This window comes from Geotrypetes seraphini, chromosome 2 (genome assembly GCF_902459505.1).
Source record: "Geotrypetes seraphini chromosome 2, aGeoSer1.1, whole genome shotgun sequence".
In the NCBI taxonomy this organism is placed as follows: domain Eukaryota; kingdom Metazoa; phylum Chordata; class Amphibia; order Gymnophiona; family Dermophiidae; genus Geotrypetes; species Geotrypetes seraphini.
In genome coordinates this window covers 151,611,880-151,639,086 of record NC_047085.1, presented here as the reverse complement: position 1 = coordinate 151,639,086, position 27,207 = coordinate 151,611,880, and the positions used below count along the sequence as shown (strand labels likewise).

The following is a 27,207-nucleotide window of genomic DNA, read 5'->3' as shown; positions in this document are numbered from 1 at the left end:
ATGCTGCCACCACCGCCGGGGAAAGGCTGCCACTGGCCATCGGAAACAGGCCGGCACCGAATTCGCCCTCCTTTTTCCGCGCGCCGACCAACTCTGGCTGCCCGACGTCAATTCTGACATCAGAGAGGACGTTCCGGACCAACCAGGCAGCGATTGGCTGGCCCAGAGCGTCCTCTCCGACGTCAGAATTGACGTCGGATGGCTAGAGTTGCTTGGCTTGGGGAAGAGAAGCAGCAGGGAGGGAGAATTTGGCGCCGGCTTCTTTCTGTTGATGGCAATGGCAGCCTTTCCCCTGCGGCAGCCTATTGCCCGGTAAGTGGCCAGCTGAACACCCCCTCGGGCCCCCCCCCCCATTCCTTGGTACGCCACTGAAAAGGAGCCCTATGAAATGACAGAAAGCCTGCATAAACAAGTAAATTGCTGTAATGAGGAACAGAATTGAAGATAACCAGATAATGCGTTCCATAATCTCGGGCCAGCTGTAGAATAACCACAAGTTGCTGTTTCAGCCTAGAGAAAAGTAGTCAGAGCTGGTATAAAGAGCCTCCTCTTAGTTAATGAATGCAAAGGGTATACAACTGTATCACGTTTTTAAAAAACTGTGGACATCCCCTATACAGAATCTGATAAACAAAAACTACTACTAATCATTTCTATAGTGCCACTAGACATATACAGCACTGTACATCAAAACATAGAAGAGACAGTCCCTGCTTAAAGGAGCTTACAGTCTAGTCAAGACAGACAAGAAGGTGTATCAATACACAGTGCTCAGGCGGGAGAATTACAGAGGGAATGATAAGACAGATATTGGTGCTAGAAGGTGGGTTGGAGTTTGGAATTGAAAACATCTTCAAAGAAGTGGTCAGAGTCTGGATTTAAATACTGCCAGAGACAGAGCTTGACATACTGAGTCAGGCAGTTTGTTCCAGGCATTATGGTGCAGCAAAGTAGAAGGGACGGAGTCTGGAGTTGGCCTTAGAGGAGAAGGGTACAGATAAGAGAGACTTATACGATGAGCAGTGCCTTGGGGGGGGAAGAATGGGGAGAGATGAGAGAAGAGAGATGCTGCGGAGTGCATAAACTTTTAAGTCAGTTAGAGGAGTTTGAACTGAATGTGGAAACAGATAGGAAGCCAATGAAGTGACTTGAGGAGAGGGGTAATGTGGGCATAGTTTCAAGTTTCAAGTTTATTAAAAGATTTGTTTGAACCGCTTATTGAGGTTTCTAAGCGGTTTACAATATAAAATTACATAAAAACACGTTAAAAACAAGGGATATTAAATAACATCAAAGTCTGACTTAAAACTCTGTTAAAATGTACGGACCTACATTCAAACAATAGGGTAGTGGGGAAGAACTACAATTATTATAGGAAAGATACAACATAGAAGGAAATAACAATATGAATGGGGAAAAATAGCAGAATGCTTTAGTTTTGTCCTTAAAAGGACAGTTATTTATCAAAAGGCATCTTGGAATAAAAATGTTTTTAACTTTGCTTTAAATTCTTTTAAATTGGATTCGCTACGTAGGTGGTTAGGTAGTGAATTCCATAAAGTAGGGGCAGTAACAGCAAAATTATTAAAGCGCAACATATTAATTGATTTCAGGGAGGGAATAGTAAGGAGATTCTGAGATATAGACCGGAGAGATTTTGATGAGTTATATGGAATTAAAAGTCTATTAATGAAAATCTGGTTGGTTATTTGATTTTGTAGTGAATGTTAAAAGTAGGATTTTATAACTAATTCTATGTACAATGTATAGCCAATGTGCAATAAACAAAAGGGGTGTAACGTGATCGTATTTTTTTGCTCCACAAATTATCTTAATTGTTGTATTCTGAACAATTTGAAGCAGTCTAATTTCCTTTTTTGTAATGCCCTGGTCAGTTTAACTATTACCTGGTCCAATGGATGCCTTTGTGGAGCGTGGAACTAAAGGGGCTCCAGAAGAAAATTCCTCGGCTGGAGGTGGGAGCCAAACAAGAAGACTCCAAAACCTCCTTCGAGGCTGCCAGCTTCACACCGGAGAAACAAAGAGATCCGGTCCAACCACTCTCTCAATCTGCGTGTGACAACGCAGGAAGAGAAAAGAGTAGTGCAGCCCAATCTTCAGATCGTGGAGAGAAAGATGACGCTGCTTTACGAACATCGTAAGTTGAATTACCAGCTCAGCTGAGACCCAACAATGCTTTACAGATGGGAGGGGGAACACAGGGCCCACTTTCAACGGACTTGAATACAGGTACTTTTAAATTAAGTGATCTAGGACCTAATCTTCTGGTCCCTTCCCTGCAGAAACCTCTAATAATCAACCTGGATTCCATATGGGAAGCTATTTCCTCACTACAAACTTCTCTAGGGACTCGGATACAAACTTTAACTTCTCATCGTGCCAGAATATTAACAGAAATATCAAAATTAAAAGATAAAGTGGAGAAGTTGGAATCTAACTATCAAGAACAAGAGAGTAAAATAATGACTTTGCAAAATCAATGCCAACTTATGATGAGGGATAATGGAAATGTCAATTTTAAACTGGAGATATTGGAACATTTTTTCAGACGACAAAACCTTGGATTAATTAATTTTCCTAAAGTAATTTCTATTATTGCTCTTAACATGTTCAAGAGATAACTATCAGAGGTTCTAAAAGTACCAGAAGGTTTTTATCCTCCAATATCAAAAGTTTACTATTTGCCTTTTGGAAAGAAGAAATTATTGAAAGATCAGCAAGAACTCTCAATGGATAGTTTGGACTTAACTTTTTGGAAAAATCAGATGCAGAAGTGGTGGCTTCAGCTATACTTTTCATCCAGTTAGCATTGGATTCAGATAGAGAATGGTTGTTAAAAAATGTTCTTTAAATATCAGGATAAACTGTTTATGAACCGAAAAATTAGAATATACCCAGATGTGGCAAAAAAAACACCCAGAAGAGGAGGAAACAATTTTCACTGCTTGAGCTTCAAAAACATGAAAAACTCAGCATTGGACTTGGTGAGACCAAGATCTCTGATCAAGTTTTTTTTAGGGGGAAATGTTTTGCAAAAAATGTAAGAACAAAATATCAATGTCCTAGTCACAGAAACAAAGTTTGGGGGAAATGATAGCCATTTTCTATTCTTTTGTAGCATAGGCAATTAAGAAAGAACACATATTACCCAGGAACAAAAATAAATAAAATACAATTTTCTTACAAAGTGTCATTTTTTTGTTTTTTTAATGAGGATGATTCACTAACCTACGTGGATCAACTCAAAATAATTATATTGCAGATTATTGTGCCTTAATGAATCAGCCATAAAATACATATAGTATGTAGATAAGCTAATTTAGTTGTACAAACTGTGAAGGTAATTATTTCTAATGTGGCTTTAGAACACTAGAGAGAAACAACATCCTGAGCAGATGTGTTTAACTGTCTATTATCCATATCAATAATCATAAATAAATGCACAGTATAACCTTTACTTCTCTTTTTATCTAAAACAATTTCCATTTCAAAATGGAAATAAGGATTTCTAGGCAATATATTCCTGGGGGGATTATGTCACTTCTCACTTGAAATCACTCAGCCTTTGGCCTCCAGTCTCACCATGCACCCTAGGCATACTCAATTAATCTACCCAGTAATTCATAGCCTGGTGTGTTATTGCTTAAACAAGGACTTTAAAAGACCATCTCTTCCTCTGTTTCCCTGCAAAATCACATAATCATGTCAATCATCAGGCACAAAGTATGTCTACATTAAAAAAAAATTGATAAAAGCACTGAAATCCCATTAGAAGAATATCCTCAGGTAACACTATTATGTATCTTTAACTTTATAAAATTTTTTCTAAAGTTGGTTTAATAAAATGAGCAAGACAGACTTAGACAAAGGCACCTCCATGGTCAGTCTTTTCAAGTAACTGAGTTCAGCAACTTGAAAAGTTTAGACTCCATGAGCATTGAAAATTCATGAAAATCTAATAATGACTTGATACAGTGTAGCTCTAGAACAGTGGTTCTTAAACCTATCCTAGGAGACCTCCAGCCAGTCGGGTTTTCAAGATATCCCTAATGAATATTGATGAGGTAGATCTGCATATAATAGAAGTGACAGGTATGCAAAATCTGCAAATTCATATTCTGCATATTCATTAGGGATACCTTAAAAAACTGATTGGCTGGGGGTCCCCTAGGACAAGTTTAAGAACCACTGCTCTAGAAAGCTAGTTTAAAATGTATTAAGTGTTAGTCTAATTAAAAATATACTGTATCTCCTACAACTTCTCTGTTGACTATCTTTCAACAATACACCTACATAATTTGCCCTTTCCAAAAGCCTTAAAACAGAGCATACCGTATTTTTTGCTCCATAAGACGCGCTTTTTTTCAAAATGGGGTGCATCTTATGGAGCGAATACACCTCCGCCCCCCCCCCCGGCGTTCTGCTGCTGCTCGTCGCACTGCGCTCCCCCCACCCCCAGCTGGTGCTGCTCACCGCCCTCTTACCCAATGCAGGAAAGGAAGAGAAGAGCCGGCAGTGTGCAATCGGACTCACAAGTCTTTGCCTCGACGTCAATTCCAACCCCTTCCACGTTCCCTGGGCGCTGCTCCTTTAAAGCCGATGCTGCCACTGTAAATACTGTCTTGGTGCCATAAAAGGCCGCAGTGTCTAAAGAAAAAAAGGGGAAAGCTCCCTCCGATCTATGACATCAGGCACTCTGCGGCCAATGGGCAGAGAGCTGTGGCTCCCTCCGGCTCTCTTGGAAGTGCCTGCTCATGCTCTGCACTGCTGACTTCTGCTTCCTGAGCTGCAGGTCGCTGGGCTGGGGAACTTTCACTGTGCAAATTCAAGTTTATAGACACCCTCCCCCCACCCCCCAAGGAAGGGCTCAGCCTGATGTGAAGTCCGCGCAAGCATCAAAAAGGGCTAGAAGACCAGCTGCTAAGATTTTGGTAAGTTTTGTCTCCTATTTGTAGGCGATACATACATGCATGCACTGCTCTCTAAGGCCAATCGCTGGCCTGGACCTTATCTCTGATGTCAGAATTGACGTCGGAGGAAGGCTTGTGGGGGCCAATTGCACGTCGCCTGCCCTTTGTGGAGTTGGGCAGCAGCAGTCAGCTGTTTTGCTGTGTCGGCATCGGGTGCGCACGTTGAGTGCCGGTCCAGGAGTACAGGAACCTGAGGAGCCGTCGAGGGATTTTTGGGCTCCTGGGATATGGGCAGTGCTCCAGTTCCTGCCATGTGGCCTTGAGGATTGTGATAGCCCGTTTCTGTGGCAAGTTCAGTGGTGTGTGTGTATGTGTGTTAGTGGCAATGGTAAAGCCCGGCCTGGACGGTAAGCCACATGTTATTTGGGGTAGTGGGGCATTGGTAGGTTGGGGGTTTGGTGAAAAGGTTTTTTGTGCTCCTTTTGGTGCCTGCTAAAAAGTCTGGTTCCAGGGGATGGAGGGGTGGTGGAACTCGGAGGGATCATTCTGCAGTTGTGGCAGTACCTGCTGGTGGACTAGGGAGGAGGAATCGGCGCAGCAGGGAGGAAGGCAAGCTTCATGGAGTTGCGGCAGCAGTGGGCGAGCGGCGGACCAGGGAGGAGGAATCGGCGCAGCAGGGAGGAAGGACAAAGGCTGCAAGGCAGGGAGGGGGCAAGAACTCAGAACATAGGAAGGAAGGAGGGAGGGAATAGAAAGATACAACTGTTGGGCCTGAGGAAGGAAGGAAGGAAAGAAAGAACTATCTGGTGCAACCAGAAATCACCAAACAAAGGTAGGACAAGTTCCTGCTAAACTGGGATGTACGCAGGTGAGGCTGGGCTCATTTAGAGCACTGATCTTTGACCTGGGAGCCACTGCGTGAGAGGACTGCCTGGTAGGATGGACCACTGATCTGACCCAGCAGCGGCAATTCTTATATTCTTATGCTGCAGTATATTTGACTATTTTTCCTAGGAGGCTGGGTTCAGAGGCATAATTTGGTTCAGAATATTTTTTCCTTGGGTTTTCTTCCTCTAAATCTAGGGTGCGAGTTATGGTGAGGTGCATCTTATGGAGCGAAAAACACAGTAATTCCAATAGAAAAATGGTCAAAAAAGGAGGCAGCCTGCAAATAACCATGCCAGCTCCTTTTACCTCACAGGTGAAGAATTTACTGTAATAACTATTAACAAAAGGATTCTGAAATATCTGGATTCTATCCCATGATAAAACAGTCATAGTAGCATGGATTCTCTACAGCAGGATTAATGCAAGTACTGGAGAGAATGTTAGATGTGAAACACTGACATTTCATTAAGGTTGCAGAAAGCACCCCCCCCCCCCCCACACACACACACACACACCTAAATTGTATGGTATGGAGCAGGCCTTAAAATGGCAAACTGGGTTAGTATCTAGCTGAGTACCAGACTATGGGTTTGCCGTCTAAGAGGGCTTGCCGTGTGACAGACTGAGGTGTCCCATGGTAATTTTGTACTCTGTGGGTATAAACCATGTACAAAAAAAATTTCAAAATTTCTGTCTACAAAATAGGAGGCAGAATAGGCTTATGTGCTAATCTTTTTTAATGGCTGTGGGCTATTGGTAACATTAGCCCGTGCCCATACATATTCCCAAAAGCTCCCACTGAAGTGACTAGTGGTATCTTTTCACATCAGGATAGGAATAGCCTCAGAAAAGGAGCTCAATGCCTCTTAAGAGTGAAAAATTCAAATTGCTCCTATCACTGGAAGAAACACTTTCCCCGCCAAAAATAAACCACTTTGGTTCTCTTTTACTAAGCCGCAGTAAAAGGTTTCTACTATGTCCCGGGGCACTAAATGCCAATGATTAAAGAAGTAGCTATTTGAATTTTTCACCAAAGAGGTGCTGAGTTCCTTTTCTGATTCTTTTCCTACCTTGATGTGAAAAGATACCTCTAGTCATTTCAGTGGGAGTTTTTGGAAATATATATTAATTGATATTTTTTTGGGGCCGAGGGTAAATCAAAAAGTAAAGGCAAAATACATTTAACAGCCTTAATAGAAGTTAACAGTAAGTCCCCACGCAAGAGAGACTCTATGAAGTTACAAGGAAAAACTTAAAAACAATAGGAGGAAATATTTTTTCACTCAAATAATAGTTAAGCTCTAGAACACAGAGGTTGTGGTAAGAGCGGTAGCTTAGCTTTTAAGAAAGGTTTAGACAGGAAATATCCATAGTCTTTTGAGAAAGACATGGGGGAAACCACTGATTATATCAAAATAATGCAGGAGAGAGGGTTTCATTCAATGCTCAAAAAAAAAGAAAAATACCTACTCTATTCACTTAGAATGATTAAACAAAAAACAAAAAATAAGTGTATGCCAAAATTGTCTTTGTTATAAGGAGGAAAAAGCCTCAGATCCCCGTCTTTAGCCAGAACGAATCTTGCTAGAAGACTAGAAAGAGTAAGCACCTCACAGGCTTGTAAAAAACCTCCTAGTAAATGGAATCTTATCTATCTTAAGTGTTCATAAATGTCAAAAGACTAGCTTACTTAATGAGTAGCTCTGCTTTAATCTGAAATCAGTCACAGTTCATATGAAACTATTATGAAAGGTAACAGCTACTTATCTTATGTGCTGCACCTAATTATAAGGCTCATTGATTTTGCAGAGCTGGATGTTAAAAAAAAAAAAAAAAAAAAAAGATCTTCCTCCTCCAAAAACGGTGGTAACCAGCGTTTCGCTGTTGGCTGCATCAGGAGGGATGAGAAGATGAAGTGTGTTCTTTGCGGGTCGGCACACAAACGTTAGGGCTCAATCTCAGCAGTCACTGATTACCCTGGATTGGTAGCATGGAAAGTTGCTACTCCTTGGGTTTTGGCCAGGTACTAGGGACCTGGATTGGCAACCATGAGAACAGGCTACTGGGCTTGATGGACCATTGGTCTGACCCAGTAGGGCTATTCTTATGCTTTTATGTGCAAACAGGAAAACTCACGAAAAGAAAATCCAACGGAATCTGCAGTGAACAAACAGCAAGCAAAAACCAAACAGGAAAACTACCACAAGATGTGTTAGTGTGTCTTGCAGTAAGCCTTTTTCAACAAGCTAAACATGTGCTTAGTAAAATGGCCCCTATATGCATCAGTCAAAATTAAACCCTTAGGCTATGAAAGGCTATATCTTTGTAGAGGACACTTTTTGCAATACTGTGTGCTAAAAGAATGATTTAAACTGATCACAGAAATGATTCCAGTGATACTGAAAGGAGGAGGAAGATCAGCTCAGTATCTACCTAGTTTATCAATACCTTTTTATAGGGGTTTCTTTTACAAAAGTGTGTGGAAAAGTGACCTTAGCGTACCTTTACATAAGTCTTTCTTGAGCACAAAGGACATCTTTCCATTAGTAGGAAAATTGCCAATTTCCAACATTAATGGCCTTGCGCTGTAAAAAAATAAATAAATAAAAATGTATACGAGGGTGAATCAAAAATTAATAAAACTGTTTGAATCCAAAAATTAAAGGCAGTTGTACCTCAAACTAAAAGTACTAATATGCACAAACGAAACCCTAAGATGCCAGACTCTACATCAGGGGTGCCCACACTTTTTGGGCTTGCGAGCTACTTTTAAAATGGCCAAGTCAAAAATGATCTACCAACAATAAAATTTAAAAAACACACAAAGCACACTGTATGTAGAGAAAATATTAATTATCATTTATATTCCGGGGGGTTTTCAAAGAGGTCAAGGCAGATGACTACACAAAAAAATAGACAAAATATACCCCCCTCCCTTTTTACTAAACCATGATAGCAGTTTTTAGCGCAGGGAGCTGCGCTGGATGCCCCGTGCTGCTCGATGCTCATAGGCTCCCTGCGCTAAAAAACGCTATTGCGATTTAGTAAAAGGGGGCCATAGTGTAAAATATAGACAGCAGATATAAATTCTCAAAATGGACACATTTTGATCACTAAATTGAAAATAAAATCATTTTTCCTACCTTTGTTGTCTGGTGATTTCATGAGTCTCTGGTTGCATTTTCTTCTTCTGACAGTGCATCCAATATTTCTTCCCTTCTTTCAGCCTACTGTATGCTTCCTCTCCCCCAGACCTCATTCCCTCCCCACCTTTTTCTTCCTCTCTCCCTGCCCCCTTCTTTCTTTCTGTCTCCCTGCCTCCCTTTCTCTCTCCATACCCCCTTTCTTTCTTTCTGTCTCCCTTCTTTCTTTCTTTCGCCCTGCCCTCCCCAAGTCACTGCTGCCGCCATCAGGGAACAGGCCCCCAAGCCACCGCCGCCCCAAGATCACTCTGCTTCCCAATGCAGCATTCCTCTCCTCAATGTCAATTCTGATGTCGGAGAAGAAGTTCCTGGTCAGCCAGGCAGCGATTGGCTGGCCTGGAACTACCTCTCCGACGTCAGAATTGACATCGGGGAGAGGAAGACTGATCGGCCCGGTAGATCACGAAGGCAACAAGAGTCTATCAAGGAGCCTGGGATGGGCTCCGCGATTAACTCACATTGCCTTCACAATCTACTGGTCAATCGTGATCGATCTTTTGAGCATGCCTGCTCTACATGCATTATAACACCTGAGAAATAGAAAGAAATTAATTTCTTCCTGAACAGTGCAAAATATAGCCAGCAGATATAAATTCTCAAAACTGACACATTTCAGTCAGTAAATTGAAAATAAAATCATATTCTCTACCTTTGTTGTCTGGTGATACAATTATCTTTTCCCAATCTCTGGTTGCATTCTTTCTGTCTATGTTCTTGTGTTTCCATGTTTTTCTCTCCTTCATTTTCTGCCCTATATTCATCTTTAGTCAAATATAGAAATTGGGGACAAGTTACACACAATGTAACAAGAGTGAAAAGGTGCATATATCGGATAGAAAAAATCACTCTATGGACCTGTTCAAAGAGTAAAGTTGATTGAATGATGTAACACAGTTCACCAAAACTTGCTCAGAATCAAGGAGGGGAAAACTGGGGCTAGCCCCAGTTTTCCCCTCCTTGATTCTGAGCAAGTTTTGGTGAACTGTGTTACATCATTCAATCAACTTTACTCTTTGAACAGGTCCATAGAGTGATTTTTTCTATCCGCTATATTCATCTTTGGCATTAACCCCTAACATTCAACTTTCTTACATTTTTCTGCTTTCTTCTCAAAATCTACTTTTCCGTGTCTTCCCTTCCCATTCATCCATGTGTATCATCTGCTCTCTCTTTCTTCTCCCCTATTTCCATCTATCCCATAAGAAGCATTTCTTCTATCTCTCTTCCCTGCCACACCCATTGCTGTGCACCATCTCCTCCCTCTCTTTCCAGTGATCTGACATCAGTCTTCCCCCTTACACCCTCATATGGTCTGGCATCTTTCTCTTCTTCCATGGTCTGGCATCTCTCTCCTTCCCTCCCTCTTTCCATGGTCTAACATCTCTCCTCTCCTTCCCGCAGTCTGGTATCTTTCTAATCTCCTTCCTTTATTTGGTCTGGTATCTCTCTTTTCCCTTCCAGTGGTCTGACAACTCTGTCCTTTCATCACCCTTCTCCAGAATCTGACATCTCTCACTTCTTTGAGTCATCTCTCCCAGTGTAATATTTTTCTATCCGTCCTCTCCACCATTATTATGTCTAACAATTCTCCTTCTTCTTTCTTTCCCCCATGCATACCATCTCTCTTTCCCTCCCACTCCATGCACTTATGTACAATTTTCTTTTTCTCTTCCCTCCCCCACTGGCAGCACCCCTCTTTCCCTCACTTCCCAGTAGCCCATCCATGCATCATCTGTTCCTCCTATTCACCTTCCAGCCTGTGCAACCTCTGTCCTTTCCTGTCTCCCCCCAGCCAGTGCAGAATCTGTCCTTCCAACCCCCTCCCAGCAACATCTATTCTTCCCTGCCTTCCCACCTGCCCTCCCATGCCATATTTCTCCCTTTCCAACTATCCTATCCTCTTATTCCATTCATCTCCCTCTACCCCACTCCCAGGTCCACCATCTCTGCCTTTTCTCTTTCCGTCTTCCCTTCACATGTCTCATTCCCCTTTCTTCCACAGCACCCCACGTCTAACTACTGTCTTTTTCTATCCCTCCAGACCATTGTCCACTAGTTCCCCCCTGTTTCTGGCCCTATAAGTCCTTCCCCTTCACTCCTCATCTGGCACATCTTTGCAACCCATCCCCCATTCTGCTTAAAAAAAACAAAAAAAAAAACACAAACCACACACCTCAGTCATGGGGGCTTCCTGGCCAGGCATGGCCTCCCCCGTCACCTCCACTCACACTTTTTTGTTACAGGGGAATTGTTTAACCCAGCCTGCGGCCTTCCTCTCCACGTTCCTTGTGCCACGGTCTGTCAGACTGAAAAAGGAAGTTGCATCATTGGGGGCAGAATGCAGCACAAGGAACCAGGGAGAGAGACCGCAGGCTGTGTTTCACAGCCGGTGTTGAAGGCGACGTTGGACCGGCACACTTAGCTGCCCTGTTCTCACTCCCCCTAATGCCAACTCTGCAGCTCCGGTCTTCCCCATACCTGCTCCCCCCCCCCCCCCCAGGTTGCTATTATTTTAAATGTTATGGCAGCCGTGGCACTGTATCCATCAGAGGAGACTTTTGCCGTCGGCCTGCCCCGGAACTCTTCCTGCAGCAGCCACCCGCCTATGCGGAAACAGGAAGTCGCTGCTGCAGGAAGAGTTCCAGGGCAGGCCGATGGCAGAAGTCTCATCTGGTGGACGCTGTGCCGTGGCTGCCGGAACATTTAAAATAATAGCAACCATGTGGGGGGGAACAGGTGTGGGGAGGTCCGGAGCTGCAGGGCCCGCATTAGAGGGAGTGAGAGCTGATGGTGCCGCAGGGTCCTGCTGGGGGGGAGGGAGAGAGGAAGGAAGGAAGAAGAACCAAAGCATCACCAATTTTTGGGGAGGCCACGGCCCCTGTGCCCCCCCCCCAATTCCAACGCCTATGGTTAAGACCATGCAAGTCACTGTTGGCCGATTTCTAAAAAGCAATCGATGTTTAAACAGCTGCCCGTGCAAATGAGTTTTGCAGTGGGCAGTCGTAATCCCATCCGATCGTTCACTTATAAACTGGCTCTCACGCATACGCAGAGACGTTTGGGGAAGCCCAAACAGCTGAGGGGCAGGGGATGTCCCAAAGCAGCCTCCTGCCACTCAGCTGTTGGGGCTTTTTTTTCTTTTTTTTTTTAATGGCATAGATGTGTGTGTGTGTTACACATGCACATTTGCCCCATTAAAAAAATAGTGAGCTGCCCCCTCCAATGATGGTCCCCCCTCCCCCTGATGAATCTCTGATAACCCTAGAACCAAAATAGAGGCAGAAGGGATACCTACTCCCCTCCTGACACTCGCGGGAAGTGGCATGGGAACAGGCATGCAGCCTCAAGCGCCGCTCTGCCGCTAGAGATGGGAGGCAGCCGCATCAGCCGTCAGGTCTCGCAGAAAGTGGCAGGGAGAAGGCAGGCAGCCTTGTGCGCCACTCTCCACAAGAGAAGCAGCCGCATCCAGCAAGGGAGGGCGCCAGAATTTTTAAAAAAAGATATGGGGGGCGGGGCCTGGGCAAAAATAGGTACTGAGGGGGAGGGAAGAGAGGCCAGGGTCTGCCTACCCTGCTGAATTAAAAATAGGGAGGGAGGAGGGAAAGGCTGGGTCTTGCCTACCTGGGGGGAGGGAGGCCTGCCTGCCTTGTCCCTACCTTCCCTGTGCCCTGTCCCTGCCTGCTCTGTGCCCTGTCACAGCTTAACACTAGTCCACCAGAGGGGAGGGGGGGGGGGCAGGGTGCAGAGCTTGGCAAGGAGTATGGGGTTGGGTGCAGAGCCTGGCAAGGAAAATTTGGTTCAGAATGTTTTCTGCTTGTTTCCTCCTCTAAATCTGGAGTGCGTCTTATGGTCAGATGTGTCTTCTGTAGCAAAAAATACGGTAGTTCCCACCATTTTGCCCAATAGCCATATCAAGCTCATCAGATTATAGCTTCCTAGATCACCTCTAGAACCCTTTTAATAATTTTGCATGACATACATTGGCTGCCTTCCAGTCCTCAGGAATCAAGGCCATTTTGAATGATGTGATATTTCCTTATTAGTTTTGCTTTAATGTATTATTTGCTGTTATAGAAGAAGAAAAAAATGTTCTCTCTCAAAAAAAATTAATAAATAAAAGATATAGATTAGCAATAAATGCAACTTTTCCTTCAAGGGCCAATCATTTACCCCCTTTTACAAAGCCACGCTAGCGTGCCAAAAGTCCCAAAGACCTTTAAGTCTCTGTGGGCTTTGGATCAGTTACCACAGCAGCAGCCGCTTGCGTGACTTTCTAAAATGGGAGGAGGGAGTAATAGAGCAGCAGTGATAATAATAATCTTATTTATTCAGTTTCGAAATGTAACGCTGCTATTCCAGTTTCATTACACTTGCAGATTAAAAAATACATTCCTCAGCAGGAAGCAACTCGTTGATTGTTATTTATTCACTAATCTGAAGCAAATAAAGTATGGGTATTAAAAAAAAAAAAAGCAAAACATGTGAAATACATACTTGCTCAAGTAAAAGTCTAATTACTATATTGATTGATATGGTTGCCTCATTATCTCTTTGTCTGCACATTCCATCGATATGTTAATGTAAAATGAGCTGTGTATCGACTAGCAATTTATACAAAACAGGTTGTAAACAGTCTGAAAATTCAGCAAAATGGTTGCATTGGGGTTGGGATAAATCATTTTCTCTTTCATTAACCAGTTTTCCATATCTTTTATGCAACCTACACAACTGAACTTTATTCAGTGCATAGAGCAATCATTTGTCTGTGGTAAACTAGAAGGCCATGAAACACTTCATGGAGCTTAAAAAACCAAATATGTTCCATAAGTTTAAAAAAAAAAAAAAATCCTTTTTTTTTTTTTTTAAATTCTATATTGATTTCCAAATTTTGACAGTGCAATACAAATATATTAAACATGAGCATTATACATAACGCACATAAAATACACAAAATTAATACATTACCAATCCTTTTCTCCCTCCCTTCCTCACATAACTATTAACTGCACATGCATATATTATTGCAATATTATAGATAAATACCTTTAGCAAACCCAAATACCTTCCCCTCCCCCACCCCACCCCTGGATGTGTAAGGAATCTGTAAAAAGGGTGATGCCTGACATTATTGCAATTCAACATATGCAGTCAATGGGCTCCACACCTTATTGAATGTCATACTAGACCCCCAAACACTCCGCATTCATTCTCTCATATTTATACGTGGAACAAATATTTGCCCACCAAAAACTGTAATTCAGTCTGTCGTAACTCTTCCAGTTATGTGTAATCATCTGGATGGCTATTCTGGTCATAATCAAGAAGAGCAGGCTTTTATATCTATCTAAAGAAGGCTTAATATGCAATATTGTACCACAAATTATGGCTTCGTAGGTTAACGGGATTGATGACTCAAGAATAATATTTATTTGTCCCCAAATTGACTTCCAGAAATTAAGTATCAATGGATAATAATACAACAGATGATCCAAGGTCCCTATATCAATATTACAATGCCAGCATCTATTAGACTTAGAACTATCTACCTTATTCAAACAAACTGGGGTCCAAAAAATCCTATGTAATAAGAATAACCAAGTTTGTCTCATAGATGCCGACACTGTACACCATAATCTCCAAGTCCAAATTCGTGGTCATCGAGATGCAGAAATATACTGCTTAATCTCAATGCTCCAAATCTCTCAGACTATTCTTTGGTTTTTTGTTCAAAGTTTCTGAAATTAATTTATACCACCTGGCGGCCTGATGTCCTAACAAATCTATCTGGTAGCATAGGATCTGCAAGCTATAATAAGTTTTTAAGTTATTCCATTCAGGGAACCCACTCTGAATGGCCTGCTTCAACTGCAACCACCTGTAATTTTGAGACTTTAAGAGAACAAATACTTGTTGCAGTCGTGAAAAATCAAGCAGTTTTCCATTAGATATGACATCATCCAATGTATGAATGCCTGCCTGCATCCAATTCTTCCAAGCGATCCCAGCACCGCTTATTTGAATCTTGAAGTTCAACCATAAGGACTGAAAGGTAGAATTCATTTTCGGAATATCTGTTAATTTATCAATAAATTTAATTATTTTCCATGTGTCCAATATTATAATGTTGTCCTTAGCATATCTAGGTATTCTGATACTTAATACATGAGATAGTCACATAGGGGACATAATTTTCCATTCTAGGTGCAGCCAATCTGGGAGATACTCCATGAGCTCAGGAAGGATCCAATACATTCCCTGGAGCATTATAAAAGCCTGATGGTACCTATAAAAGTTGGGGAAATTTACCTCACCCTCTGCAATCGGTTTCTGTAAAGATACTAGAGCACTTCTTGGATTTTTACCCAGCCAAATAAATTTAGTGAGGATACTTAGTTTCCTATAAAAGGACCCTTGAAAATATAATGGTAACATACTCATTTGGTAGCAAGCCACTGGCAATATTATTTTAACGGTCTAAACTCTCCCCCACCAAACAGATGTAATGGGTTTCATTGCTCACACAATTCAGAGACCTTTAGCAATAAAGATTTTTCATTTACTTTCATCGTCTCTTCCACCGTATTCAAAATCCAAATACCTAAATATTTTATGCCCTCTGCTTTCCACAGAAAAGGGAATTTGCCAAATAATCCTTTTGAACATTGCACGTTCAATGGAAGAACCTCTGATTTACTCCAGTTTATCTTATATCCTGAACATTTTCCAAATCTATCTATTAACTCTTATAAATGTGGAATGGTAGTTTCAGGATTTCTCAAATGAAGAAAAATATCATCTGCATAAGCAGAGACTTTGTATTCCTGGCCTGCGTAAGGAATACCCTGAATCTCCTCTGCCTGTTGAATAGCTAATAAGGGTTCCAGAACAATATCAAACAGCAGAGGAGATAATGGACATCCTTGTCTAACTCCCCTCTCCAGACATAAACATTCTGAAAAAGTATTATTAATATATAACCTAGCAGAGGGGGAGCTATACAAAGTTTGAATCATTTGTATAAATCCGGAACCAATCCAATTGCTTGATACATGAAGGTCCATTCCACACAATCATAGGCCTTCTCTGCATCCAAGGATACAGAGAAGACCGGATCATCCATGACTTTTGTAAAATCTGGTGTTATTAGAAGAATGTCTCTGAGCAACAAACCCCGTTTGGTGCATACCAATAATGTAAGGGAAAGCCTTAGCCAAACGTAAAGCCAATAACTTAGCTAGTAATTTTCCATCTACAAACATTGATTAAAGAAATGGGCCTGTGATTTGAAACCAACATGGGGTCTTTATTTGGCTTTGGTAAAACTATAGTTAAAGATTCTGCCATAGTACCTGTAATGCAACCTTTAATCAGTTGAGCCTGACATAAATTTAACAAATATGGTAATAGGGTACTTTGAAATGATTTGTAAAACTCTACAGTAAGACCATCACCACCTGGAGTGGATCCAACTCTTAGGGACTTCAAAGCTGTTTGTAATTCTTTACATGATATAGGCTCCCCAAGACTTCCCTTTAGATCAGTGGTTCCCAAACCTGTCCTGTGGGACCCCCAGCCAGTCAGGTTTTCCAGATATCCCTAATGAATATGCATGAGAGAGATTTGCATATAATGGAAGTGACAGGTATGCAAATCTCTCTCATGCATATTCATGAAGGATATCTGGAAAACCTGACTGGCTGGGGGTCCCCGAGGACAGGTTTGGGAACCACTGCTTTAGATGCTCCAGAATTTTCGGACCCTCAGTTGACTTTAAAAATTCTAACCCATCTAGTAATCCTTTCTGACTTCGGGGACAAATCAAATTTGAAAAACAAGATAAGCAATTATTCTCTAGGAATATATCCAGCTTGGTTTTAAATACCATAGCAATAGAACTGCCTCAATCAGAAGCATGTTATCTTAACCATCGCTTCCTGGGCGTGTGGGGCTAACAAAGTCATCTTTCTGAATGTTCAACCACTTTCTCAGTTGTTTTGTGAAAACACAACATTGGCCTGTCCTGATTCACTGGGCCCTCTTTAAAGGAAAGCACTGTCTCTTTTACAATCATACAGTTTTCAATCGTTTATTAGCCCTTTAAGGGTATTTTGAACCTAACTATCTTATATAATAAAACGCTAGCCGCGCATGCGCACTCCTGCCTGTGTGCTTCCGTGATCCGTAGGTCCGTGGCAGGCAGGAGAGCGGATGCGCTGTTAGGGCCCACACTGGAGCGCTGTGGCCGACCCAGGATCGTGGGAGGATGCGCCGCGCAAAGTGCTGCACACGTACTGGAGGGGGAGGGACATACCAGTTCGGCACATACTGGCACAAACCTCCCTCCAGCATTGGCAGCCGCAGCACGCTAAACAGGCTGCTACGGGCTTTCTCCTGCAGTTGAGTCCCTCTGCCGCGTCACTGATGATGATGTCATCAATGACGCGATAGAGGGACTCAATGGCAGAAGAAAGCCGTGAAGCTGCCTGTTTAGCGTGCTGCGGCTGCCAATGCTGGAGGGAGGTTTGATATTAAAGTCATCTCGCTGGGAGGGTCGTAGAGTCAGCGTGGGTTGGGCTGGGAGGGGAGAGAAGCGTCTGCCTCAGGTGCTTCAGGCAGCAGCAGCGTTTACAATTCACTGCTGTTGCTGGCTTCAGGCCTTCCTCTCTGGCCGGTCCTGCCTACTTCCTGTTTTCATGAAGACAGGACCGGCCAGAGAGAAAGACCTGAAGCCAGCAACAGCAATGAATTGTGAATGCTGCTGCTGCCCAATGAAGTAGTTAAATGAGGAAAGGGAGCAGAGGGGGAGAGAATGGCTTGGAGGGAAGGAGGAAGGTATGCCAGGCCAAGGGAAAAGGAAGGAGGAGATGGAGAGAGGCCATATGGAACAGAGAGAGAGAGGGCAAACACTGGATGGAAAGAAAAGAGAGGGGCAAGACAGAGGGTGAACAGTAGATGGAAGGGGTAGAGAGAGGGAGACACACCGAATGGAAGTGTGGAGGACAGGGGGAGCAGATGTTGGAAGGAAGTGGGGAGGAGAAAGAAAAAAGGCCACATGCAAGATTGAGGGAAGAGGATGGAGTTAGAAATAAAGATAGACAGACTGGGGCCCAGGGAAAGACACAGACAGAAAGAATGACAGCGTCCAAGGAGAGAGACACAAATTAAAAAAAACAAAACAGACAGACAGACATCTACTCTAGCACCCGTTAATGTAACGGGCTAAAACACTAGTAAATATATATGCCGCTAGATGACTGAGGGTCATGGTCAATGGAGATCGCTCTGAGAAAAGGGATGTTACCAGTGGTGTGCCTCAAGGTTCTGTTCTTGGGCCTGTTCTTTTTAACATTTTTATAAGCGATATTGCTGAAGGGCTGTCGGGTAAGATTTGCCTCTTTGCGGAAGATACCAAAATCTGCAATAGCGTAGACACCCCTGATGCTGTGAATGACTTGAAGACCTAGCGAAGCTTGAAGAATGGTCTTAAATTTGTCAGCTAATATTTAATGCTAAGAAATGCAAGGTCATGCATATGGTAAGCAAAACCCCGAAGGAACAGTACAGTTTAAGGGGTAAAGAACTTTTGTGCACGACAGAAGAGCAGGACTTGGATGTGATTTTATGTTATGATCTTAAGGTGCTAGTATACAACCTAAAACTAGTTACCCCAGCAGCATATAATATAATCAGGAAAATAGTATATAATACTGCTCATACTGGACAATACATATCTGTATTAGAGGCCCAACATACTTGAAGGGCTCTGGCCTCAGAATCGGAGCCTACGCACAGCAGTGAATCACAAACTGAGAAGATCCGCGTAGTTAATACAGCTCCTGCTCCAATCATTGGCCAGTAATTTAATCTTTTTTTTGAAAAAATTTTTTATAAAGCAATTTAATGAAGCTAAAACCCTTTCAACTTTAAAGGGGTATTATACATATGTAGTAGCCAGGATTTGAAAAAATGTGAGACCAAAAAGACTTATCTCAGAACTTGACTTGTCTTTATACCATGTTCAGTCACCAGTGTCTAATTTGCCGACGCGGCCACGTTTCGCGGGAATTTTTATCATCCGCTGCGTCAGGGCCACCAGGACACTCAAATTCACAGGCTCAATCAATTCACTCGATCACAGATTGTGATCGAGTGAATTGATTGAGCCTGTGATTTTTCAAATTCTGGCTACTACATATGTATAATACCCCTTTAAAGTTGAAAGGGTTTTAGCTTCATTAAATTGCTTTATAAAAAATTTTTTCAAAAAAAAGATTAAATTACTGGCCAATGATTGGAGCAGGAGCTGTATTAACTACGCGGATCTTCTCAGTTTGTGATTCACTGCTGTGTGTAGGCTCCGATTCTGAGGCCAGAGCCCTTCAAGTATGTTGGGCCTCTAATACAGATATGTATTGTCCAGTATGAGCAGTATTATATACTATTTTCCTGATGATCTTAAGGTGGCCATACAGGTTGAAAAGGTGATGGCGAAAGCTAGAAGGATGCTAGGGTGCATAGGAAGAAGTATGGCCAGTAAGAAAAAAAAAGAGGTACTGATACCCCTGTATAAGACTCTGGTGAGACCTCATTTAGAATATTTTGTACAATTTTGGAGACCGCATCTTCAAAAAGATATAAAAAGGATGGAGTCAGTCCAGAGGAAGGCTATTAAAATGGTGAAGGGTCTTTATCATGCGTATAGGGACAGACTTAAAGATCTCAATATATATATACTTTAGAGGAAAGGCAGGAGAGAGGAGATATAATAGAGACGTTTAAATATAGTTTGTGAAAAACGTCACTCACCAGCAGTAGACTCAGTTTCTCAGATCAAACATTCAAATCAAAAAGGTGGAGAAAAAGCCTCAAGTAATATGTCACATAGCAATCATTGATGATTTTAAAGCTAACTTTATTTTTGTCATTGGCAAAAAAAACACTCCCCCAAAAAGAATGTTGGGATCTAAGAGAAATATAGAACCCACTACTGTGCACAGTAGAAAATACTATTTTTGTATTTTTTTATTCTTTATATAGTTATTTTATCAAAAAAGCCCATATTATAAGACATCCAGTAATAGATGAAAGATAGAAAAAAGAAAAACTTAGCTCTTTTTCTCTCTTTCATCTGTTACTGGATGCCTTATAATATGGGCTTTTTTTGATAAAATAACTATAAAAAGAATAAAAAATATAAAAATAGTATTTTCTACTGTGCATAGTAGTGGGTTCTATATTTCTCTTAGACCCCGACATTCTTTTTGGGTGTGATTTTTTTGCCAATGACAAAAACAAACGTTAGCTTTAAAATCATCAATGATTGCTATGTAACATATTACTTGAGGCTTTTTCTCCACCTTTTTGATTTGAATGTTTGATCTGAGAAATTGAGTCCACTGCTGGTGAGTGACATTTTTCACAAACTATAGATATTACTGTCACTACTATTTATTGAGAGATGTTTAAATACCTACGTGTCGTAAATGCGCATGTGTCGAGTCTCTTTCAATTGAAAGGAAGCTCTAGAATGAGAGGGCATGGGATGAAATTAAGAGGTGAAAGGCTCCGGAGTAATCAAAGAAAATGCTTCTTTTTACAGAAAGGGTGGTATATGTGTGGAACAGTCTCCCGGAAGAAGTGGTGGAGACAGAGACTGTGTCTGAATTCAAGTAGGCAAGGGATAGGCACGTGGGATCTCTCAGAGAGAGAAAGAGATATTGGCTACTGAGGATGGGCAGACTAGATGGGCCATTTGGCCTTTATCTGTCATCATGTTTCTATGTTTCTATATTAAATTCAACTTTATACACTGAGATCTAACTTCTTGGCATTTCACATTATTCTGATCTTCCTCCAAAAATTCTCACAGGCTGCTTAAATAGGGTCTTGAAAATAATCTTGAAGAGCCTCACAGCACCACCAGCTGTATTCTTTCTCTGCAGTGAGAAGGAAAAACGGCACCTTAACCCTTTGCTTTCTTTTCTAATGCAGGTCTGCCCATTCCATTAAAGACCATAATACTTTCTGTTATCACTTAGTGACTATCATAAAAGAATTTTCATCAGCAACAGACCAATTTTTTTTTTCAGCAAATGTGGAGGAGTATTTAAACAAAAAGTCCCCCTCAAAAAATTCAACTTGCAACATCCAAAAAAACAGTCCATCTCGCAGCCATATGCAACCAAGAAAAATGTCTAGATTCCTTATTCAATTATGGCTGTGAGATGGATATTTTTGCACTGAAAATGTTCAAAATGAATAGTTATTTTCAATGTGAAATGTTTGACATTTTAACAACAAAAAAACAAGGATATGAATGTCTGTCTGGCATCATTTTCAAAAATACAACCAGACATTCCTGCAAAACAGAGGAGCAGTCTAGTGGTTAATAAAATGACCTCTAAACCAATGGACAAAAGTAAATGTGATCTGAAAAATACCCACTGTATTTGAACATATATCACTTCAGTATGTTTATGTTTATTATGTTTGATATACCACAAAATCCAATGCGTGGGCCTAAGATATTGGGAAAGGAACTTCAAACAAAGACAGGAAAGAATAGATTCATTCCTTAAAGAGACAGAAAAGTAAAAAATTAATAAAAACATTAGTTATCAAATTGTTAATTTCCTAGATTCCTTCAGGCTAGCAGGTGTCAAATATATTTAGGTACAGTAGGTATTTTTCTGTTTCTGGAAGGCACAGGATTATAAAAAAGAAAAAAAAAATAAAGAGAAGAAGAGGTTTAGTGGACTTGAACCCATGTCCCTGGCTCACAGTTTACTAGGCTACTCCTCCAATCTGTTTACTGCTTTGTTTAGATTGGTCAGAATACCTGCAACTGGCAGTCTGTTTTCCTTTCCGGCTTCCTTTTCAGGGGAAAGGGAGGGAGAAAGTAACCACTGGAGGATTAAGGAGGTGTCATGCCTAATCCCTCCAGTGTAATTTCTTTATAATGTCACTGGAGTACTAATAGTTAAATATTAGTGGAAGTCAGAAAAATATTAGAGTTCAAATAAAAGAACTGTCTTCTCATTCAAATTGGTAACCAAACTTCAGGATTGCAACCGTCACGTTTGAAAGTCACTCAGAGGTATAGAGTTCTTCAGGAAGAGAGTTGCGCCCTCTAGTGATGAACCAAAGTATATTTTTCCGTCGTTGCAACTTTATTAGTTCTGGTTACGCTCCAAGTTTGATTACAAAAGTAAATAAATAAATAAATGTCTTTTACAGTCTTTCAAACACTTGTATGAAAATACTTTGTTTTTTCTTATCTTTACAAATCTTTTCAAATGAACATCGCTCTGTGAGAAAATTGAGAGCAGCTTGATAATTCAGTTTATAACAGGTTCGGGGTCTCTACGTGGCCCCGTTTCGATTCCTTCTTCAGGAGACCCTATTGTATGTAAATTGAAAAACCTTTTCAATGCTGATAGAATGCTTCAAGTTTGCGATGTGGTAACATCGTCAAAAGAACGCTGTCGGTGCTGTGAATTTAAACTGTCAGAGAAAACATAGCATCAGCTGTCTGGTTTCTGACAGTTTAAATTCACAGCACCGACAGCGTTCTTTTGACGATGTTACCACATCGCAAACTTGAAGCATTCTATCAGCATTGAAAAGGTTTTTCAATTTACATACAATAGGGTCTCCTGAAGAAGGAATTGAAACGGGGCCACGTAGAGACCCCGAACCTGTTATAAACTGAATTATCAAGCTGCTCTCAATTTTCTCACAGAGCGATGTTCATTTGAAAAGATTTGTAAAGATAAGAAAAAACAAAGTATTTTCATACAAGTGTTTGAAAGACTGTAAAGACATTTATTTATTTATTTACTTTTGTAATCAAACTTGGAGCGTAACCAGAACTAATAAAGTTGCAACGACTGAAAAATATACTTTGGTTCATCACTAGAGGGCGCAACTCTCTTCTTGAAGAACTCTATACCTCTGAGTGACTTTCAAACGTGACAGTTGCAATCCTGAAGTTTGGTTACCAATTTGAATGAGAAGACAGTTCTTTTATTTGAATTCTAATCCCTCCAGTGAGCAGATGCTAAATTAGAACTTTTTGTAACTTGAATGCAATTGACACAGGTTTAGATTTTTTTTTTTAAAGTCCTTTTTAGACATGGGCACTTCTTCCTTTTCAAAAATTCCTGTTGAATGTCTTACTTTTGGGCCCTCTGTAGTCCTGCCCAAAACATGCCCACAACATGACCCTTTGTTATTTGCAGGAACTGCAGTGTGAAACATCTAAATTATGACTTTTTAAAAAATCATGATTCTGACATTTTTAGCACAGGGATGTGTCTTAAAATGCCTAAATAAAGTCCATCTGCTTTGAAAATGAAACATAGAAATATGATGGCAGATAAAGGCCAAATGGCCCATCCAGTCTGCCCATTGAGTCGTGGCTCGTGGCCAGCGCTGGTTATGGGACGGAAATGGGAATGGATGTTAGGGCATGATAGTGCAGTATTTTTGTGGACGTTTTTCTACAAAAGGCCAGTTTTTCGTATGATTCTGGGTAATTCTAGTTAGACAAACATCTGTGTTAGTTAAGGACCACGCCCAAATAGAAGCGTACGGAAAAACAGGTGAATAAAAATTTGAATATAATGTAGCTAAGGCCAGAGAAAAACACACTAAGGATTAATATAAGGGAAAGCATAATAATATCTGTGTATGTACTTTGCTGTTGAGCCAAATCATGGTGGAAATCATGATTACATGATTACATAGAATCCAGTTTGGGTTCTCTGTTTGGACACCATCTTGTGCCTAGAAGAAAAAGGGATTGAGGGGTATAGATAGGTATAGACCATTACTCAGGCAATGGGCCTGATGGGCCGCCGCGGGAGCGGACCGCTGGGCAGGATGGACCTATGGTCTGCCTCAGCGGAGGCAACTTCTTATGTTCTTATTAGTTTTCTGCCTTCTTTGTCCTCTCTGAGTTTTTCCCGCTCCCAGCCTCGTAACACCAGATGTGCTTGCTTTAGACTGGTAAAGAAGGATAACGTGCCCCAAACTGAATTGGATGTAGTTTTGAATGAAAATTATGATTTATTAAATGAATGAAAGCTTGGCCAAGCAAAGAGTGAATGAAACAAATATGATTGGATTGAAGTGTAGGACTGTGTTGCTTTGAAAAAACATGTTTTATATATTTTAAACCTGAAGAAACACTAAGGAAAATCCTAAGGCAGCATCTGGAAGTAATTAGAGTCAGCCTCAAGAATAGGAAGAAGGGGGGCATTGGAAGCCCACGCTTCAGGGAGATGAGAGGGGGATTTGCCCCCCCCTTCCTCCAGAGTAAGGTTTCTGTATAAGGCTGTGCAGGTTCAAATTGAACCTGTCAGCTTAGGAAGAGTTTTTTCCTTTAGGGCTGAGAATTTCTCAGCACCATGTTAATAATTATAGATTCTCTTGAATGTTATAATGTTAATTCAGAAATCAAAAGTAATTTTCTGAAAACTTTGTATAACTTTTAAACATGGAGGAATGTTTCTTTGTCCAACTTTAAGACCACCCATAGGATTGTTATTTGTTGATTATGATGATGATGTCACGAAAAGCCAACAGCATATAATAGGAATTTTGGAGCTAGTAAGACGAGACCATTGTGAGAAGGCCAGCCTTTGGCCATGATGATGATCTCCCATGAGCGCAACGTAAGCAATTATGCTGTTCTTTTGATCTAATAATGGAAAAATAGAAACAATAATTCAATAAATCTTGGTTATAATTTTAAAACCTTGCGCTGGTGTCATTTTGCACGTATAATTATTTTCAAACCTGAAGCTTTCACAAATGGCGTCAATGACCCTTGCTCACCATCTGCAATAACCATTATCTTTTTCTTTCTCCGAGAGATCCCACGTGCCTATCCCAGGCCCTTTTGAATTCAGACACAGTCTCTGTCTCCACCACTTCTTATGGGAGACTGTTCCATCCATGCAACTACCACCCTTTCTGTAAAAAAGTATTTCCTTAGATTACTCTGGAGCCTATCACCTCTTAACTTCATCCTATGCCCTCTCATTGCAGAGTTTCCTTTCAAATGAAAGAGTCTCGACTCATGCGCATCTACTTTATGTTCGTATTTAAACGTCTCTATCATATCTCCCTTCTCCCACCTTTCCTCCAAAGTATACAGAATGAGATCTTTAAGTCTGTCCCCATATGCTTTATGATGAAGACCACATACCATTTTAGTAGCCTTCCTCTCAACCAACTCCATTCTTTTTATATCTTTTTGAATGTGTGGCCTCCAGAATTCCTGTTGAATGTTTTACTTTTGGACCCTCTGTAGTCCTGCCCAAAACATGCCCACAACATGATCCTTAATCAAAATTATATTGCAAGTTTGTAAAAAAAGAAAATGTATACATCTAGATCTTCTTTATCTCTGTTCTTCAACTTCTGCTCTGTTTTATTTTCTGTTCCAACTTCCAAGTTTATTTTCCTTCATGTCACCTTTTCTCTTTAATTCCCCCACATCTTCTGTCCTTTTCTCCAGTTCTTACCAGACACTGTCATTCTATCCTGTGTCATCTCTCAATTACTTTTTTCTTTCTTTAATCCCCTTCTTTTCTCTTGCCTAGGTTTTGTCTTATTTTCTTTCCCCCTTCACCTTATGACTACACTGTAAATTAACCGCAATGTATACAAACCAAGAGAAGATTTGCCTTTTAAAAACCCCTGCTGCCTTGAACAAAGTTGATAATTCCTAGTAGGTTAGGGAAGTAACATAACATCCCCTTTTACAAAACCATAGTGTGATTTTTTAGCACCAGCCATAGTAGTAACCGGTCTGACACTTATAGGAATTTTATGAGCGTCAGAGCTGTTACCACCATGACCGGCACTAAAAACCACACTATGGTTTTGTAAAAGTTGGGAGGGAGGGTAAGTGCTTAGAATCTCAAGATAATACAGAAATTGAATGATTAAAATTAGTACTGCTATAGAAAATACAATAATTAATTAAGGTAATTTAAGAATAGCAACCCTCCCCCCCCCCCCAAAAAAAAAAAAAAAAAAGTAAAAATTCACCTTGCTTGACTCCCTGTGATACATTGGTGATTTTCATTAGCTATTTTTACAAGGTAAGGGCATATTTTGCTCAGGCTTATTATCTATGGGAAATAATGCTTAGTAAAACTGGTCCTAAATGGGGTTCATTTGCCCATTACGCCAAACTAAGGATAGGGACACAAACAATCACCATTTATCTCAAAATTCACCCTAAATAGAACACTCAAGGGTCTTATGGAACACTGCAAGGCCACCCAAACATCACACATATATTACACAGTATGAAAAAAATAAGACAGAAAAAAAAGTGGAGGAAACGCCTCGGTTAAGCTTCATATGGCTAAAAAAACAAAAAAAAAACAAAACCTCCACTTATGTGCTGGTTGTGAGGTGTTTTTTGGGGGGCTGATACTGTGTCTCATTCTTTTCATCACTGTTTTTGATATAAAGACGACACATAAGTGGAGTTTTTTAACCATATGAAGCTTAACTGAGGTTTTTTCTCCACTTCTTTTCTGTGTCTTATTTTTTTCATACTGTGGATGTATGTGTGATGTATGGGTGGCCTTGCAGTGTCCCATAAGACCCTCGCGTGTTCTATTTAGGGCACATTTTGAGATAAATGGTGTTCATTTGCCCATCCCAGAATCTGACAAATTAAGTGCCATACTTCAGGATATGATTATGACAGTGCTACCTCCTCCAAAAGCTGCTGCAGCAGACTGCAGCCAGAGAAGTTAAGTGAGAGACAGATATTACCAGCAAAGTTAAAGATTTCCTTATAACACAAATTTTAAAATATGGAGATACTGCACTACACTGTAGCACTATATAAAACAAAAAGCAGCGATATGTAAAAAACTGACTGAGCATTTATGCATATCAAGAAAATAATCATCTGTTCCTATTCTAAAATGATTCTTCCCACCTTAAATTCTAAATGAAACAATTGAAAACAAGCTGTTAAGTACTGTAAAATGCATAAGAGAGCAGAGGGCCACAGTTTTTGAAAAGATATTGAATCATTATTGCTTTAATTAGCATGAATAGGTATGAAAGAATGACAGTGCCTGGCTCATGTGAACACTAGTACAATAGCTCAGAACAAAGGGATATTCAGTAGAACTTACAAACACCTAATT

At 40.9% G+C, this 27,207-nt stretch overlaps 1 protein-coding gene across 17 annotated transcripts in view; it reads right to left on the bottom strand.

Annotated features, from left to right (window-relative positions):
- PTPRM (protein tyrosine phosphatase receptor type M) overlaps positions 1-27,207 on the bottom strand; it is a 1,237,515-nt gene that overhangs the window by 1,141,163 nt on the left and 69,145 nt on the right. Inside the window, exons 1-2 of one of the 17 annotated variants that reach the window (XM_033934022.1) lie at positions 9,672-9,684; positions 8,322-8,404 (exon numbers count right to left, since the gene is read on the bottom strand). The exons of 15 other annotated variants lie outside the window; for them this stretch is intronic. In XM_033934022.1, the coding sequence (XP_033789913.1) occupies positions 8,322-8,391 (70 nt within the window). In that variant the 5' untranslated portion in view covers positions 8,392-8,404; positions 9,672-9,684. Of the gene's footprint in view, positions 1-8,321; positions 8,405-9,671; positions 9,685-27,207 lie in introns of those variants that run through there. One more of the 17 variants, XM_033934021.1, reaches the window with a different exon arrangement.